Source organism: Thalassophryne amazonica, chromosome 15, assembly GCF_902500255.1.
Source record: "Thalassophryne amazonica chromosome 15, fThaAma1.1, whole genome shotgun sequence".
Classification (NCBI taxonomy): domain Eukaryota; kingdom Metazoa; phylum Chordata; class Actinopteri; order Batrachoidiformes; family Batrachoididae; genus Thalassophryne; species Thalassophryne amazonica.
This window is the reverse complement of record NC_047117.1, coordinates 32,823,461-32,840,880: the sequence shown is the minus strand read 5'-3', so window position 1 is coordinate 32,840,880 and position 17,420 is coordinate 32,823,461. Positions and strand designations below refer to the sequence as shown.

The 17,420-nt window shown below is 39.4% G+C and overlaps 1 protein-coding gene across 1 annotated transcript in view; it reads right to left on the bottom strand.

Moving 5' to 3' along the window:
• Positions 1-2,561: 2,561 nt before the first annotated feature.
• The window catches only part of suclg1 (succinate-CoA ligase GDP/ADP-forming subunit alph), a 92,868-nt gene continuing 78,009 nt past the window's right edge, over positions 2,562-17,420 (bottom strand). Inside the window, exon 9 of the mRNA XM_034187876.1 lies at positions 2,562-2,809. Coding sequence (XP_034043767.1) covers positions 2,783-2,809 — 27 coding nt within the window. The 3' untranslated portion in view covers positions 2,562-2,782. The remainder of the gene's footprint in view (positions 2,810-17,420) is intronic.

The following is a 17,420-nucleotide window of genomic DNA, read 5'->3' as shown; positions in this document are numbered from 1 at the left end:
TGTGAGTGAATGAGCAACTTTTGCATAATCTATCAATATGGAACATGCAGATTGCAAAAAATGTGTTATGATAGAGGAAATCTGAGTTCATATTCGGATTCAGCACCCCCAGAATTACCATAAATTAGTTCTTAAAGTCCACATAAGAATTTTTTTTTTTGACCAGGGTTCTACACAAATAAACTTTTTTTTTTTTTGCAATTTTTACATTAATGCAATTTCTTCACCAAACAAAGCTTAAATGCATCCCACATACAGTGTACGTTTTCAGCACAGTAATATATATATATATATATATACACACACACACACACACACACACACACACACATATACACACAACCCCAATTCCAATGAAGTTGGGACGTTGTGTAAAATGTAAATAGAAACAGAATACAATGATTTGCAAATCCTCTTCAACCTATATTCAATTGAATATACCACAAAGACAGGATATTTAATGTTCAAACTGATAAACTTTTTTGTTTTTGTGCAAATATTTGCTCATTTTGAAATGGATGCCTGCAACATGTTTCATAAAAGCTGGGACAGTGGTATGTTTACCACTGTGTTACATCACCTTTCCTTCTAACAACAATAAGTGTTTGGGAACTGAGGACACTAATTGTTGAAGCTTTGTAGGTGGAACTCTTTCCCATTCTTGCTTGATGAACGACTTCAGTAGTTCAACAGTCTGGGGTCTCCGTTGTCGTATTTTGCGCTTCATAATGCGCCACACATTTTCAATGGGTGACAGGTCTGGACTGCAGGCAGGCCAGTCCAGTACCCGCACTTTTTTTTACTATGAAGCCACGCTGTTGAAACACGTGTAGAATGTGGCTTGGCATTGTCTTGCTGAAATAAGCAGGGATGTCCCTGAAAAAGATATTGCTTTGATGGCAGCATGTGTTGCTCCAAAACCTGGATGTACCTTTCAGCACTGATGGTGCCATCACAGATGTGTAAGTTGCCCATGCCATGAACACTAACACACCCCCATACCATCACAGATGCTGGCTTTTGAACTTTGTGCTGGTAACATTCTGGATGGTCTTTTTCCTCTTTTGTCTGGAGGACACGACATCCATGATTTCCAAAAAAAATCTGAAATGTGGACTCATCAGACCACAGCACACTTTTCCACTTTGTGTCTGTCCATTTCAAATGAGCTTGGGCCCAGAGAAGGCGGCAGCGTTTCTGGATGTTGTTGATGTATGGCTTTCGCTTTGCATGGTAGAGTTTTAGCTTGCACTTGTAGATGTAGCAGCGAACTGTGTTAACTGGCAATGGTTATCTGAAGTGTTCCTGAGCCCACGTGGGAAGATGCTTTACACAGTGATGTCGGTTTTTAATGCAGTGCCGCCTGAGGGATCGAAGGTCACTTACGTGTAGAAAGTTCTCCAGATTATCTGAATCTTCTGATTATATTATGGACTGTAGATGATGGAATCCCTAAATTCCTTGCAACTGAATATTGAGAAACATTGTTCTTAAACTATTGGACTATTTTTTTTTCCACACAGTTGTTCACAAAGTGGTGATCCTCACCCCATCTTTGCTTGTGAATGGCTGAGCCTTTTGGGAATATTCCTTTTATACCCAATCATGACACTCATAATTAGTGTCCCCAGTTCCCAAACACTTATTGAGTGTTGTTAGAAGGAAAGGTGATGTAACACAGTGGTAAACATACCACTGCCCCAGCTTTTTTGAAACATGTTACAGGCATACATTTCAAAATGAGCAAATATTTGCACAAAAACAATAAAGTTTATCAGTTTGAACATTAAATATCTTGTCTTTGTGGTGTATTCAAATGAATATAAGTTGAAGAGGATTTGCAAATCAGTGTATTCTGTTTTTATTTACATTTCACACAACATATGAACTTCATTGGAATTGGGGTTTTATATACTATATATATATATATATATATATATATATATATATATATATATGTGTGTGTGTGTGTGTGTGTGTGTGTGTGTGCACGTGTATGAAAGTTTTGGAAATCGTGGAGGCAGGGTTTACATGTTTCCTTTGTATGGGAATCTTACAGGTTTATACCGGTAACCATACATAAGCAGCTAAAATATGGTTACAATTATAAAGCTTAGCTGTAAAGTCTAACAGTTACAGTCAAAGTACAAGAAAAGAAGCTTAGACGGAAGCAAGTCCAGAGATGTTTGAGTATGTTAAGGCTTTGGGAATTTTAAACTAAGTATAGTACCATGGAGTTGTGCTCACAGGTGAATAACCAGGTGACAGCAACCTCGTGCACTCATGTGTCCTGACAATGTTACAAGCTTAGATTTGTGTTGCTTTTGTTACTTCTGAAAGGTAGCAGCAAAGAAAACACACTAACTGATTCTAAAATTAGATTTCTGTCACAGCAAAAGAAAGAAAAAAAAAAAGCAAGAAACCATGGAACATCAGTAAAAAGGAGTATGGGAATACATCACACAGCAAGAATATAACAGAAAGAAACGGCACCAAGGTTACCATGGCATCATTCCTTCAGGTGTCGAGGTGGTGCAGAGAGAAAAATAAGACACTTCAACTGTGCACATTAGACATTATGGTTTATTTCTTTCTTAATGTCGAAGATACAAGCTTATGGCAGAAACTGCACATAAACAGAGTCTGTGCGTGTGTCAGATGAAAAGAAAAACAACAACAAAAAAAGGTTTACAGACACAGCGGGCCGTATCCACCACCAGCATCAGGCTGTTCGTCTGTTTTGGGGAAAGGGAGCAAAAGGTCAGTTGCCTTCTCGCACAATTTACAACATCTTCCTCTTCTCAAACTCCTGCAGATGGACATCAGAGACAAAGAAGGAAAAACACAGGGGGGGAAAAAAAGAAAGAATGATTTATTCATGCAGAATTGACACAGTTCTGTTTTGATCCCGTGTTTCACATCTGCTGCTGAGGTGAAACAGAGGTAGCTCGAAATGGAAGTGTGTGTTATTTCGGGGGATGTGAGACGTGCGGTGCGTACATGTCGGCACGTTTCAGTCAGCAGCGTGAAGCAGCCCACGTACAGTGACTGATAAATGTTACAGATTTACAAACGTGATTTATTTTAGGCTGCAGCTACTGAGATTATCAGCAGCCCGACGTGTGGCTATGAATAGCAAAGCGTTAAATCCATTAAAAAGAATGTATGCATTTACATATTCGAGCTGGAAAATATCACACAAACTGTAGGATGATGGAATATGTCGTTCCCCTGGAATTTTCTCTTCCATGGGGGAAAGAAACTGAATGCAAATGTCCTTTATCAGGTCTGCAGAACACAGCAGCATCAGCCCCACAGTTCAGTGTGATTAGACATAGCTTAAGATCTACTGCCACCTTCAGGATGTTTATGTTCCTACTCTGCAGTGCCTCTGGAGAATGTCTGAAATGTTTGAGAGACCATCGACTCACACCTCTGCAATCTGCAAAGGATAAAAAAACCAAGAGGCATTTAAGTAAAGTGGGTTAGATAAAGGTGATGTGGCTCCATATGAGGGGTGACGAGGCCGCGTGTGACACAGAAAAACATGTACGCTTTGATGACCTACATCAGCAGATCAGACTTCACAGTAACACCATGAGACTCCTTCAGCGCAGGTAAAAAAAAAAAAAAGTTTTAAGGTTTTTGTGACTGCCGGGAAAAAAACATGAAGACAGAAAAAAGTGCAAAAAGAAAGGGAGAGTCAAATGAATAAAGCCGAGGGTGCTACTCACGAAAAGCCTGCCTGAAAATACTTGCTCGCCTGAAACGGTGAAATGCTGAAAACAATGTGGAAGAAAATAGAGAAGCGAACAAGTGAACAGTGACAGTATGTTCAACATTCTAGGTTAGATTTAAAAAGAGTACAAGTATTGCACATCTTTACATAACCTCAGTGTTTGAGCTGTGACATTATTAAACAAACTACTAAGATTAAGTGTGTGTGTGTGTGTGTGTGTGTGTGTGTGTGTGTGTGTGTGTGTGTGTGTGTGTGTGTGTGTGTGTGTGTGTGCGCGCGCATAATAAAAAAAGAGTCTGTCTGGTGCTGTTTAGACTGTGCAAAAAAAGGTGACCAATGGCACAGACAACTAACCTACAAGGGCGCAATTTAGAACTAGAAATGAGCGGGGACAAAGTGCGAGGCCCGCAGGGCTGAAACCCATAAGCTGGGAGGCTGGGGGTCTGGGGGCTGCCTTAGGCCCCCAGAAGCCAACGGTTTCTAGATAACCTCAGATGCATTCTGAGCATCCAGAACAGTAATTTTAATGTTTTGCGAAGACCATAAAGTGGACACCATTTGACTTATGCAATTTGAAAGTGTGGATATAAGCCAACACTGATTTTATTAACATCCTGGTGTAAATAAGGTATCACCACATGTGTAGAACTCAAAAAGAATGATAGGTTGAGTTTTCATTAAAAAAAAAAAAAAAAAAAAACTGCAATGTGGTAAAATGTATTCAGAAATATGAAAGAACAGGCTCTTAATAATTATTAACTATCGTGTACTGTATTTTTTTCTCAAGATTTGTTTTTGCATAAGTTTGAAGAAACAACAGATCATACGTTTAGGATAAATTACTTATGAATTTAATTTTCGAAGTGGCACTAATGACAACACTCATACTGAACATAATTTCGCTTGCACAGACTGATTTTGGAGATCAAGCAATAATTGCAGATGGGCTTTCTGAGGTCGCAGATAGCTTTTCTGATTTCCTTTTCTAACTTTCAGAATTTAGTAAATTAGACACTAGTCCCTAGAGGCAAGTATTTTTGGTTTCAAATCTGGGCAAATGCAGTCCCAGAAAATTCTGAATGTGACAAGAAACAGGTGTTGTAAACAAGTCAATGCTGCTAAAAATACAAACTTGCAGAACCAAAGATAATATTCTGACATGGTTTTGCACATAAGGCTGGCATAGCATGTTTCAAGTACACACATATATGTCAGAAGGTGGGGGGGGGACATACCATATTCTGTCCCCCCTGGTTGAAAAGGTCCCCCACCAAATTGTGCCCATGCTAACCTAGTTATTGCTCTCAAAACACACTACTTACAGACCCCCAGCAGTGTCAAAACAAAAACTGTGATAAAAAAATTACTGCTATAGCTGCTGTAACTAATGAATCAAAATGAAAGTGTTATTTTAAGTCATTGTGTGTGTGTGTATATATATATATTAAGAATCGACCACAGCCACCAGGACCCAAGTTGCAGTTGCAGGCTGTGTAAATATGCCCCAGAGACAGTCCAGCACATCGTAGCAGGATGCAAGATGCAACCTGTGTACAGGAACATCTGTGCCGCATATAGATTAGAAGTCCCCAATTCCCGATGGGAGATGCTGCCAAAGGTGGTTGAGAATGACAGGGCTAAGGTCCTGTGGGACTTCAAATTCCAGACAGACAAGCAGCTGCTGACCAACCAACCAGATATAGTGGTGGTTGACAAGGGAAAGAAAACCGCAGTTGTGATTGATGTGGCAAACCCAGCTGACAGCAACAACAGAAAGAAGAAGCACAAGAAAACAGAGAAGTACCAAGGACTGCAGGAGCAAATGGAGCAGATGTGGAAGGTAAAGTCCAAAGTGGTCCGAATGGTAATAGGAGCACTAGGAGCTGGAACCCCCAAATTGGAAGAGCGGCTCCAACAGGTTCCAGACATCACAAAATCACCCACAACCACACACACACACACACACACACACACACACACACACACACACACACACACACACACACACACACACACACACACACACACACACACACGTTTTGACAGAATAATATTAACCAGATTCTACTACTTTGATTGCGTCTGGACCCACACAAGACGCGGACATACACAGGTGATCTTGTTTTATCATGTGGTTTGCGTGTTACTAACTTAGAGACTTGTGACACAGTGTTTTCTGATCACGTGCCTGTTGTATTTGAGGCTGCTCTGTCCTGTAACAGTTAAACTTGCTGCTGCTTGGTGCAGTCGCATCACAGAGGAGCTGAGCTCGTGGTCTCACTCCACCTGGCAGACTGTTTTAGATGCTGTGGCTCCTTTAAAAATCAGGCAGCCTAAAACTAAACCTGAGCCCTGGCTGAATGACATGACTCGCGCTATTAGACGCGAGTGCCGAAGAGCCGAACGCAAGTACTGCAGGTATCTTTTCAAATGCTAAGGGATTGCAGGAGTCATTATCAAACGTGAAAAATGCTAAAAGAAACATTTATCTGATATCATTCTGATAAACTGTCACACGCCTCATGTTTTGTTTAAGACTATCGACTCAGTTCTTAATGCCCCGCAGACTGTCTGTATGGAGACCTTCCCTGCTGCCGTGAAAACTCTTTGCTTTTTTATTGACAAGGTCACCTCTATTAAGGTTCTTATTTCACCCTCTGCTTACGACCCCTCAGTCTCTGTCCCCAGCTCTGCTGTCCTTGACCAGTTTGAGCCTGTGACTCTGTCCTTTTTACAGGAGATGGTTGGTCATTTGAAGCCCTCCGGTTCTCCAAATGATGTGCTGCCTCCTCGACTATTTAAAAAGGTTTTCCACACTGTAAGACCCTATGTTCTTGCAGCCATTAACAGCAGTCTGTCCTCGGGTGTGGTCCCTGAAAATTTTAAACAGGCAGTCATGCAACCTCTGATTAAAAAGCCTGGGCTAGATCATGCAGTTCTTACTCGTTACTGGCCTATCTCCAATCTGCCTTTTCTTTCTAAAATACTTGAGAATATAGTTTACAGTTATTTAATGATCTTTTTTGGAAAAACACAGCATTCTTGAGGTTTTCCAATCCAGTTTTAAAACCCTGCACAGCACCGAGCCAGCTCTTTTAAGCGTTTAGAATGATATCTTTATAGCTACTGACTGGTGACTGTGTTATTCTTGTGCTTTTAGATTTAACTGCTGCATTTGACACAATGGACCATGAAATCCTGATCTCTTGCTTGGAGCACTGGGTGGGCATCAGGGTCATAGCACTTGAGTGGTTCAGGTCATACTTGGCAAACAGAACTTTCTGTGTCAGCCTTGGCGATTCTGTGTCCTCCTCCTCTGTTCCTTTCTCATGTGGGGTCCCGCAAGGCTCCGTTCTAGGCCCTCTCCTTTTCTCTGTTCATAGCCTCCCGCTCAGTTCTACAATTAGGAAGCATGGTATTCGCTTCCACTGTTATGCAGATGACTGAACCGTATGTGCCTCTTAAAAAGAATGATACACACTCTGTCATTTCATTAGTCAGGTGTCTTGATGACATAAAAACCTGGATGGCTTTGAATTTTTTAAACTTTAATGGTAAGAAAACTGATGGTTTTTGGTGGCACAACTGAGACCCTAGATCTGGGTTCCCTGGCTTTTTTTTTTTACTACTCAGCTGGATTACAGTAATTCACTGTATGTGGGGGTTAGTGCGTCCTCCATCGCCCGTCTTCAAATGATACAGAACGCTGCTCCATGTCTTTTAACAGGTACACATAAATACGAGCATATTTCCGCCATTTTCGCCTCACTCCACTGGCTGCCCATACATTTTAGAATTAATTTTAAAATTAATTTGTTTTTAAATCTCTGAATGCGCTTCCCTGCCCTACATGTCTGAGCTCCTGAACCCTTATAAACCCACCCACTCTCTCAGGTCAGCTGACCAGCTGCTCCTGAGTGTGCTGAAAACTAAACGGAAGCTCAGAGGGGACCATGCATTTGCTGTTGCAGCTCCAAAATTATGGAACGACCTGCCTCAGCAAATTTGACAGGCATTTCTGTTTGCTTTTAAATCTCTTTTGAAAACCCATCTATTCTCCTTGGCCTTTGACACCAAGTGAGACAGTGACTTCATTCATTCGAGTTTATTTTATTGTTTTTATTGTGGTTATTTTGATTTTTATTCATGTTTTATGGCTTTTAATTATTCTAGCTGTTTTTTGTTGACAATTTCATGTGAATTATGTTTTTTGTGATGATTTTTATTTTCTGTAAAGCACTTTGGTCTACTATACTTTTAAGGTGCTAAATAAATCAAATAAAAAAAGTTGATTGGTATTTATTTACAGGGTCTGCAGCATGAAGCCATGTTCAATTTTATTCAACCTTCATATTTTTTGCCAGAAAAATTAACTTCAAAACTGTTACACTCTATAAGGGATTTTTTTAAAAAGAGAATTAACGTTAAAGAATCCCTTTATTTTTGTACAATTTATTTTCTATCTCTTTCTATTAACTGTTTGTTAATATATCTTTTTAAATAAAATTTTGAAAATAAAAACATCATGGGAGAGGCAAAAAAAGTGAGTAAAACCACCTTTGAAATATTTAGAACCACAAATAAACTTGATTCTTGGTTTGTTAATTTACTTTGCCATTAAAATTGGCCATCACTTCTTAAAATTAAATAACTTCTCAAGGCCAGTACTGTATCGAACGGTTCAATACAAATACATGTATTGTTACACCCTTAATAATTTTATATATATATATATATATATATATATATATATATATATATATATACACACATACATACATACATATACACACACACACACACACACACACACACACACACACACACACACACTTACCAATTAAACAACTGCAAATTATAAAGAAGACTGCTCATATAGCCTAGGGTATTTAACCCCTTAAGCCCTAGAGCCTATTTCACCAAAATCACATACCCATACATTATGATTTATCTCTCAGCTTGTACAAGGTCAAAAATGCAAAAATATGGATCAGCTAAAAGACAGGTCCTACGGGATGTTGTGGATGCAAAAAAACTGAAAGTAAGTAATACTTGTTAGGAGTAAATGAAGTTTTTTTTTTTTTTCCGAATTTATGTCCAATTTTTTTTCCAATTTATGTCTTTATTTGCTTGGCGTTTCAGCTGTGGTTAGTTCATATGTGATTGAAGTAGATACATTTGTAGGGGAGACTTAGCTTGACATTTTGATGTATAAGTGTATGTTGGTGTCAGCACTGGTTAGTTATGAGTGTTCAAATGTTCGAAAACAGGGCAAGTCCCCAAATTTGGGGACTCTAGGGTTTAAGAGGTTAAAGTAATGTAAATCAAATCAAATCAATTTTATTTATATAGCACCAAATCACAACAAACAGTTGCCCCAAGGCACTTTATATTGTAAGGCAAAAGCCATACAATAATTATAGAAAAACCCCAACGGTCAAAACGACCCCCTATGAGCAAGCACTTGGCGACAGTGGGAAGGAAAAACTCCCTTTTAACAAGAAGAAACCTCCAGCAGAACCAGGCTCAGGGAGGGGCAGTCTTCTGCTGGGACTGGTTGGGGCTGAGGGGAGAGAATCAGGAAAAAGACATGCTGTAGAAGAGAGCAGAGATCAACCACTAATGAATAAATGCAGAGTGGTGCATACAGAGCAAAAAGAGAAAGAAACACTCAGTGCATCATGGGAACCATCCAGCTGTCTCAGTCTATAGCAGCACAACTAAGGGATGGTTCAGGGTCACCTGATCCAACCCTAACTATAAGTTTTAGCAAAAAGGAAAAAGTTTTAAGCTTAGTCTTAAAAGTAGAAAGGGTGTCTGTCTCCCCAATCCGAATTGGGAGCTGGTTCCACAGGAGAGGAGCCTGAAAGCTGAAGGCTCTGCCTCCCATTCTACTCTTACAAACACTAGGAACTACAAGTAAGCCTGCAGTCTGAGAGCGAAGCGCTCTATTGGGGTGATATGGTACTATGAGGTCCCTAAGATAAGATGGGACCTGATTATTCAAAACCTTATAAGTAAGAAGAAGAATTTTAAATTCTATTGTATTCTGGAATTAACAGGGAGCCAATGAAGAGAGGCCAATATGGGTGAAATATGCTCTCTCCTTCTAGTCCCTGTCAGTACTCTGACCCTGTCAGTAGCTGCAGCATTTTGAATTAACTGAAGTCTTTTCAGGGAACTTTTAGGACAACCTGATAATAATGAATTACAATAGTCCAGCCTAGAAGAAATAAATGTAGTTTGAATCATGTTGATTTTGAAACCAAGCCTGGTTTTGACTGATTTTGTCTGGGCCAACTGAATTAAGCATGTGCAACTGAGCTGGCTGGAAATCATAATTTAGGTTTAGGCTGTAAGTGACCATCAGATGATACAATGGGATTACTTTGTGCACTTCTGTGTACTGTGATTATTTATTTTATGTATTTGTTACGAAAATATGTATGTAGTTATTGTTGTATTTATTTATTTGTACTGCATCTGTCTGATCTCTGTGTTTTAATATAACACATCCTGTGCACTTCCAGCTGACAGTGTGTTGCTGGCCGCTGGTGCAGACCGAACAGTACACCCTAAAAATTGGTCCGCCCTGCCTTCACTGCGCATGCGTCATTTGGGTCCACAGCAGTATGTCTGAGACAGACTCTCCACACCCAAAGCGATCAAATGGATTAATAGGATTATTAACCATCAGATGACAAGGTAAAACCTCTTAAATCATTGACAAGTCAATGAATCGCTTTGAAATGACGGAGGCGCTCTGATCGCTTCCCCATCTTTTATTATGAAATAATGCTGAATTTATGTGGAAATGACTGTTCTTCAGATATCTGTTGTCACCAGTGTTAACACTGTCAGTGTTAATTTGACACTGGTGATTTTGCTGTGTAGGCAGTACGTGTAAGCAATTAATATTGCAATCAATGATATATATGTAAGGTATTCTAAAACAATTTTATATAAATATGTTTCTTTTCCTAACTTAAAATGACTTGAACCTGTGTAATTCACCAAAAACCAAAGACAATTGATTAAATGCTGACTAAACATGCATAAATAAGTAGGTTTTCTCTCTCTCTCATACACACACATCACTGCAGCCAGCATGCAGACATACCGACAGCTCTGACATCCTGATCTACAAGCCGGGATAAGAGAGTTCATCATGCAGGGGTAATGTGTTGCCACCCAAATCTCTACATCTCCTTCCTTCTGTTACCTACATTAGAGTGATCAATGATATTAACTGAGATGTATGAACACAATGTGCAGTAAAATGAGCACCCACCCATTGTTTTTCATCATTACACACAATGATTATGAATAACAATAAAAAAGAAGCATAAATCTATCTGTGTGCAGAAGTGCCAGCAGTGGTAATGAAAGTGTAAGATGATGAATGGATGCAATACATGCGTCCCCTTTTTACATCTTGTTAACAGTGCTTCCAGAAAGATAAATTGGAATAAAGAGGAAATGGTGCCAAATCACCCACTGTCAACACACATTTATTAACTTTGTCCTTCCCTTCTGCCTTTACGCTATATTAAAAATTCAATCTTTTGTTTTCCATAAAAAAAGACAAGTAAATTAAATAAATGTGTTCTCAGCAAACTTTGCATCAGTTGCAAAATACTGCTACAAGCATTAAGAATCAGAAAGTCAGGGATTGTGGCTTTGTGCACCATTTTCAGTGTGACTTTTTGGGACAGCACAGTGACTTGGTGGTTAGCACAAGGCATGAAGAAGGTCTGGGGATTCTTTCCGTATTGGGTTCGCATGTTCTCCCCATATCTGCATGGGTTTCCTCTGGTCACTCAAATTTCCTTCCAACATCAGAACATGCACACAAGGGTCATGTCCTGTTCTCTGTCAAGGCAGCGTGTCGAGATGTGGAGGTGGTTCCTGGGTGCCCAAATGTGGCTGTCCACTCCTCCTAGTGGTTGGATTGCATCCAACTGTAATTAGGATGAGTTAAATGTACAGTGACAACAAAAGCCCTTCTTTTTACTGAGGCTACAGTGGACATTGGCACACCAACACTGGACAATGGAAGACTTGGAAAATGGTGGTCAGACAGGTTTCGATGAATGATGCAACATTCAATTGATACAGTTTAGAGTAAACAACATGAAAGCATGGATCTATCCTGCCTTGTGTCAACAATTTCAGCTGCTGGCACGTGATACTAACAAATCAATATGGACCAAAATCTCAGACAAATGTTTCTGGCATCTTGCCGAATCTACGCTATGAAAAACTGAGTTCAGTCAGTTGTGAAGGTAAAAGAGGATGCAATGTAGCACCACCACAGTGAGTATAGCTAGCACACATGCACACACCCACACACAGAGGAAATCCTCTGCATAAAACAAAGAGCAATGTGTAACATTTCTTTTGTAAATCTGTTGCTCATACGTGAATAAATGTAAAGTCAGTAACTGCCATTTGCAAAATCTGCTGCCCCTTGATACAGTATGTGACACATGTAAATGATAATTTGGTTGCATCAACATCAAGTTATTAATGTGATCTGTTATGACAGGTTACTATGACACCATCGGTGCAAACGGCATTTTATTAAATATTTTAAGAAACACTGTGGAATATGTGAGGCATTAAAGTAGGTGCAGCCGTCTATCACCGTAGAACAAAAACTGCCTCTCCAGAATCACGGTATTTTCTTAGATTTTCTTTTTTCCTTGACACAAACATTACTTTACAGTGATATACATCCATGAGAAGAGTGATCAGCTGTCATTTTACTCCTGTTATTATTTTTCAGTGTCTGCAGCAGAGAGAAGCTGCAATCCTTCATTTGAGACAAACTATGTTGAGATCTATTGTTTTCTTTTGAGTACAAAGCTATTTCACCACCCGCATTCTTGGAAACTCTGGACCACAGCGGGGTGTGTAGTGCAACTGCTTTAGAAAAACGTGTGTATCGGCTTTGTGCATTTTAAGACCGTGGTGGACTACGTGCACTGACAATACAATGTAGCCCACTGAAATGTGTGCTATACACATAAATATTCCAGAGTATATGTCACACTGGAGTATAAGTTGCATTTACCACTTCATGTAACAAGAAGCAAAATGAATTTAATCAACACATTATTTATTTCTAAGGCATATGTGGCATTTGAGAGCATAGTTAACAGGCTGAACAGATGATTGTATGTGAGGTAAAGGTGCAATGCAATTAAACGTTTGAAAACTCTTTTGTAGTATATTTGTAAAAGATAAACTCACTGGTAATTTTCTTCTTGTTCTGTTTTTGCATAGGACTCTAAAAAGAGCTGTCTTTGATGTTTCAGACAGTCCAAATAAGTGTTCTTCCAAATACAATCAGAAAATTATCTTCCCTCTTTTTATTCAAAAGCTTCCAGTCAAAAAATAAAAACAGGCAAACAAAAAAAAACACCTATTTCTTAAGGATGTTTCAGTACTACTTCTGCTTTTTCTTCATATTATGTCTTTAGAAGGAGAAAAGAAGATAGTCTTTTGTGTTTGGGACAACTCAAGCTCATGATCGGATGAAAGATGAGATTTTATGTGAGACTCTGTACACAGTGTGGAGTCTGTTTTTTGGGGAATATTTAATAACTGATAATGGATTATTAGATCCCAATTGGATCCTATTAACACTGCGCAGACTCTGCTGTTGGGAATACTTGGGTACAGGCGAATGACAGCAGGGGTGTCGTAAAAAAAAAAAAAAAAAAAAAAAAAAAAAAAAAAAAAAAAAAAATCGATTCACGTCCGAATCTCGATTCTTATTTATTGCGATTCTGAATCAATCTAAAATGTCCAAGAATCGATTTTTAAAAAGCATTTTTTTTAAACAATTTTTGCTTACTCGCTGCGGGGGGGGGGGGGGGGGGGGGGTCCGGCGTGCTTCAAACACTCGTGAGCTGCAGAGTTCAGTGCCTGTGGCTTAGCATGGCGGACGAAGAGCTAATTCAGCCAGCACCGTCTTTGCTGAAGGCAAATGTTTGGCCGCATTTTAGATTTTATTGTTTGCTGCGTAAGAGGGAGGTTGACATGACTTATGCTTATGCAGTGTGCAAAATCTGCAAAATGAAAGTCAAGTACTTCGGAAACAATTCAAATCCGCAAGCCCACATGTTACGCCATCACCTGGAGCTAAAAGAGGGGAGCAGCGGTTTCTGCCGACTACTGACCAGTGCGTCACTAAACTGCCAGCCAACTCCGAACGAGCAAAGCAGATAAGTAAATTTACATCTAGAATCACTTGATTAATCTTGTAAAGCTCCATTTTCTTAAACATAAACATTTTTAAGTAATATAACTATTTCTGAGCTCTATGAATCGAAAATCGATTCTGAATTGAATCGTCACCCAAGAATAGGAATCGAATTGAATCGTGAGTTGTTGAACAATTCACATCCCTAAATGACAGTGGTGCACCAAAAAGGAGAGTCCAATAGAAACTCATCTGCTGGTGGCATTTAGCAGTTATTCTTTACTTTCTGATGTTTGGTCAGCATAAAAAGGACCAGGTGGGAAGAGATCCCATGAATATCCATGAGCCATGAGGCAATAATGCGAACCACTGAGACACCATCCCATCCTACGTCCATCATTATTATCACTATTGTATGCAAAAAAATGTCTCCTTCGAAAGGAGGGGGGGTGTCCACTCCTCGCCTCTTGCTACACCCATGTACAGTCTCTATAAATAGGAGCAAATTTGCTAGAACGATGGAGTGCTTACTAGTAGAAGTGGAAGAATATAGCACTCATAACCATCTGTTCATTAGTGGATAATTGCATCTATGTTTTCATAAGCTTAACATGAGTCCTTCATATCTACACGGGAGCAGCATCCCTCATAAAGGCTGCCATATTGCCCCTCCTTGTTGATATAGTAGCTCAAAAATGACATTCAATTTTTCAGCACAGCCAGAAGAGGGAAGAAAAAGACAAGGAATCAGTGGTTGCTGCCCCAGTTTGAAAACCCTCATTTTTGTGAAAAACAGGATCATACACTGCACATCAAAAGAGAAGGCAAGGGAGCATGAAGCTCAGCTGTAAAAGAAGCAAAAATGCAAAGGGAAACAAAATCATGACCATAATGCAGCCCGCACCACTAGATGACACTAAATCCTACACACGGAAGCTTTAAGAAGCAGTGATATATATATATATATATATATATATATATATATATATATATATACATACATACAACCCCTAGCAAAAAGTATGGAATCAACGGTCTCGGAGGATGTTCATTCAGTTGTTTAATTTTGTAGAAAAAAGCAGATCACAGACGTGACACAAAACTAAAGTAATTTCAAATGGCAACTTTCTGGCTTTAAGAAACACTATAAGAAATCAGGGAAAAAAATTGTGGCAGTCAGTAACAGTTACTTTTGGAGACCAAGCAGAGGGAAAAAAAAAATATGGACTCACTCAATTCGGAGGAATAAATTATGGAATCACCCTGTAAATTTTCATCCTCAAAACTAACACCTGCATCAAATCAGATCTGCTTGTTAGTCTGCATCTAAAAAGGAGTGATCACACCTTGGAGAGCTGTTGCACCAAGTGGACTGACATGAATCATGGCTCCAACACGAGAGATGTCAACTGAAACAAAGGAGAGGATTATCAAACTCTTAAAAGAGGGTAAATCATCACGCAATGTTGCAAAAGATGTTGGTTGTTCACAGTCAGCTGTGTCTAAATGCTGGACCAAATACAAACAACTTGAGAAGGTTATTAAAGGCAAACATACTGGTAGACCAAGGAAGACATCAAAGCGTCAAGACAGAAAACTTAAAGCAATATGTCTCAAAAATAGAAAATGCACAACAAAACAAATGGGGAACAAATGGGAGGAAACTGGAGTCAACGTCTGTGACTGAACTGTAAGAAACCGCCTAAAGGAAATGGGATTTACATACAGAAAAGCTAAATGAAAGCCATCATTAACACCTAAACAGAAAAAAACAAGGTTACAATGGGCTAAGGAAAAGAAATCGTGGACTGTGGATGACTGGATGAAAGTCATATTCAGTGATGAATCTCGAATCTGCATTGGGCAAGGTGATGATGCTGGAACTTTTGTTTGGTGCCGTTCCAATGAGATTTATAAAGATGACTGCCTGAAGAGAACATGTAAATTTCCACAGTCATTGATGATATGGGGCTACATGTCAGGTAAAGGCACTGGGGAGATGGCTGTCATTACATCAAATCAATTTTATTTATATAGCGCCAAATCACAACAAACAGTTGCCCCAAGGCGCTTTACATTGTAAGGCAAGGCCATACAATAATTACGGAAAAACCCCAACGGTCAAAACGACCCCCTGTGAGCAAGCACTTGGCAACAGTGGGAAGGAAAAACTCCCTTTTAACAGGAAGAAACCTCCAGCAGAACAAGGCTCAGGGAGGGGCAGTCTTCTGCTGGGACTGGTTGGGGCTGAGGGAGAGAACCAGGAAAAAGACATGCTGTGGAGGGGAGCAGAGATCAATCACTAATGATTAAATGCAGAGTGGTGCATACAGAGCAAAAAGAGAAAGAAACAGTGCATCATGGGAACCCCCCAGCAGTGTAAGTCTATAGCAGCATAACTAAGGGATGGTTCAGGGTCACCTGATCCAGCCCTAACTGTAAGCTTTAGCAAAAAGGAGCCTGAAAGCTGAAGGCTCTGCCTCCCATTCTACTCTTACAAACCCTAGGAACTACAAGTAAGTCTGCAGTCTGAGAGCGAAGCGCTCTATTGGGGTGATATGGTACTATGAGGTCCCTAAGATAAGATGGGACCTGATTATTCAAAACCTTATAAGTAAGAAGAAGAATTTTAAATTCTATTCTAGAATTAACAGGAAGTCAATGAAGAGAGGCCAATATGGGTGAGATATGCTCTCTCCTTCTAGTCCCTGTTAGTACTCTAGCTGCAGCATTTTGAATTAACTGAAGGCTTTTCAGGGAACTTTTAGGACAACCTGATAATAATGAATTACAATAGTCCAGCCTAGAGGAAATAAATGCATGAATTAGTTTTTCAGCATCACTCTGAGACAAGACCTTTCTAATTTTAGAGATATTGCGCAAATGCAAAAAAGCAGTCCTACATATTTGTTTAATATGCACATTGAATGACATATCCTGATCAAAAATGACTCCAAGATTTCTCACAGTATTACTAGAGGTCAGGGTAATGCCATCCAGAGTAAGGATCTGGTTAGACACCATGTTTCTAAGATTTGTGGGGCCAAGTACAATAACTTCAGTTTTATTTGAGTTTAAAAGCAGGAAATTAGAGGTCATCCATGTCTTTATGTCTGTAAGACAATCCTGCAGTTTAGCTAATTGGTGTGTGTCCTCTGGCTTCAAGGATAGATAAAGCTGGGTATCATCTGCGTAACAATGAAAATTTAAGCAACGCCGTCTAACAATACTGCCTAAGGGAAATGTATAAAGTGAATAAAATTGGTCCTAGCACAGAACCTTGTGGAACTCCATAATTAACTTTAGTCTGTGAAGAAGATTCCTCATTTACATGAACAAATTGTAATCTATTAGATAAATATGATTCAAACCACTGCAGCGCAGTGCCTTTAATACCTATGGCATGCTCTAATCTCTGTAATAAAATTTTATGGTCAACAGTATCAAAAGCAGCACTGAGGTCTAACAGAA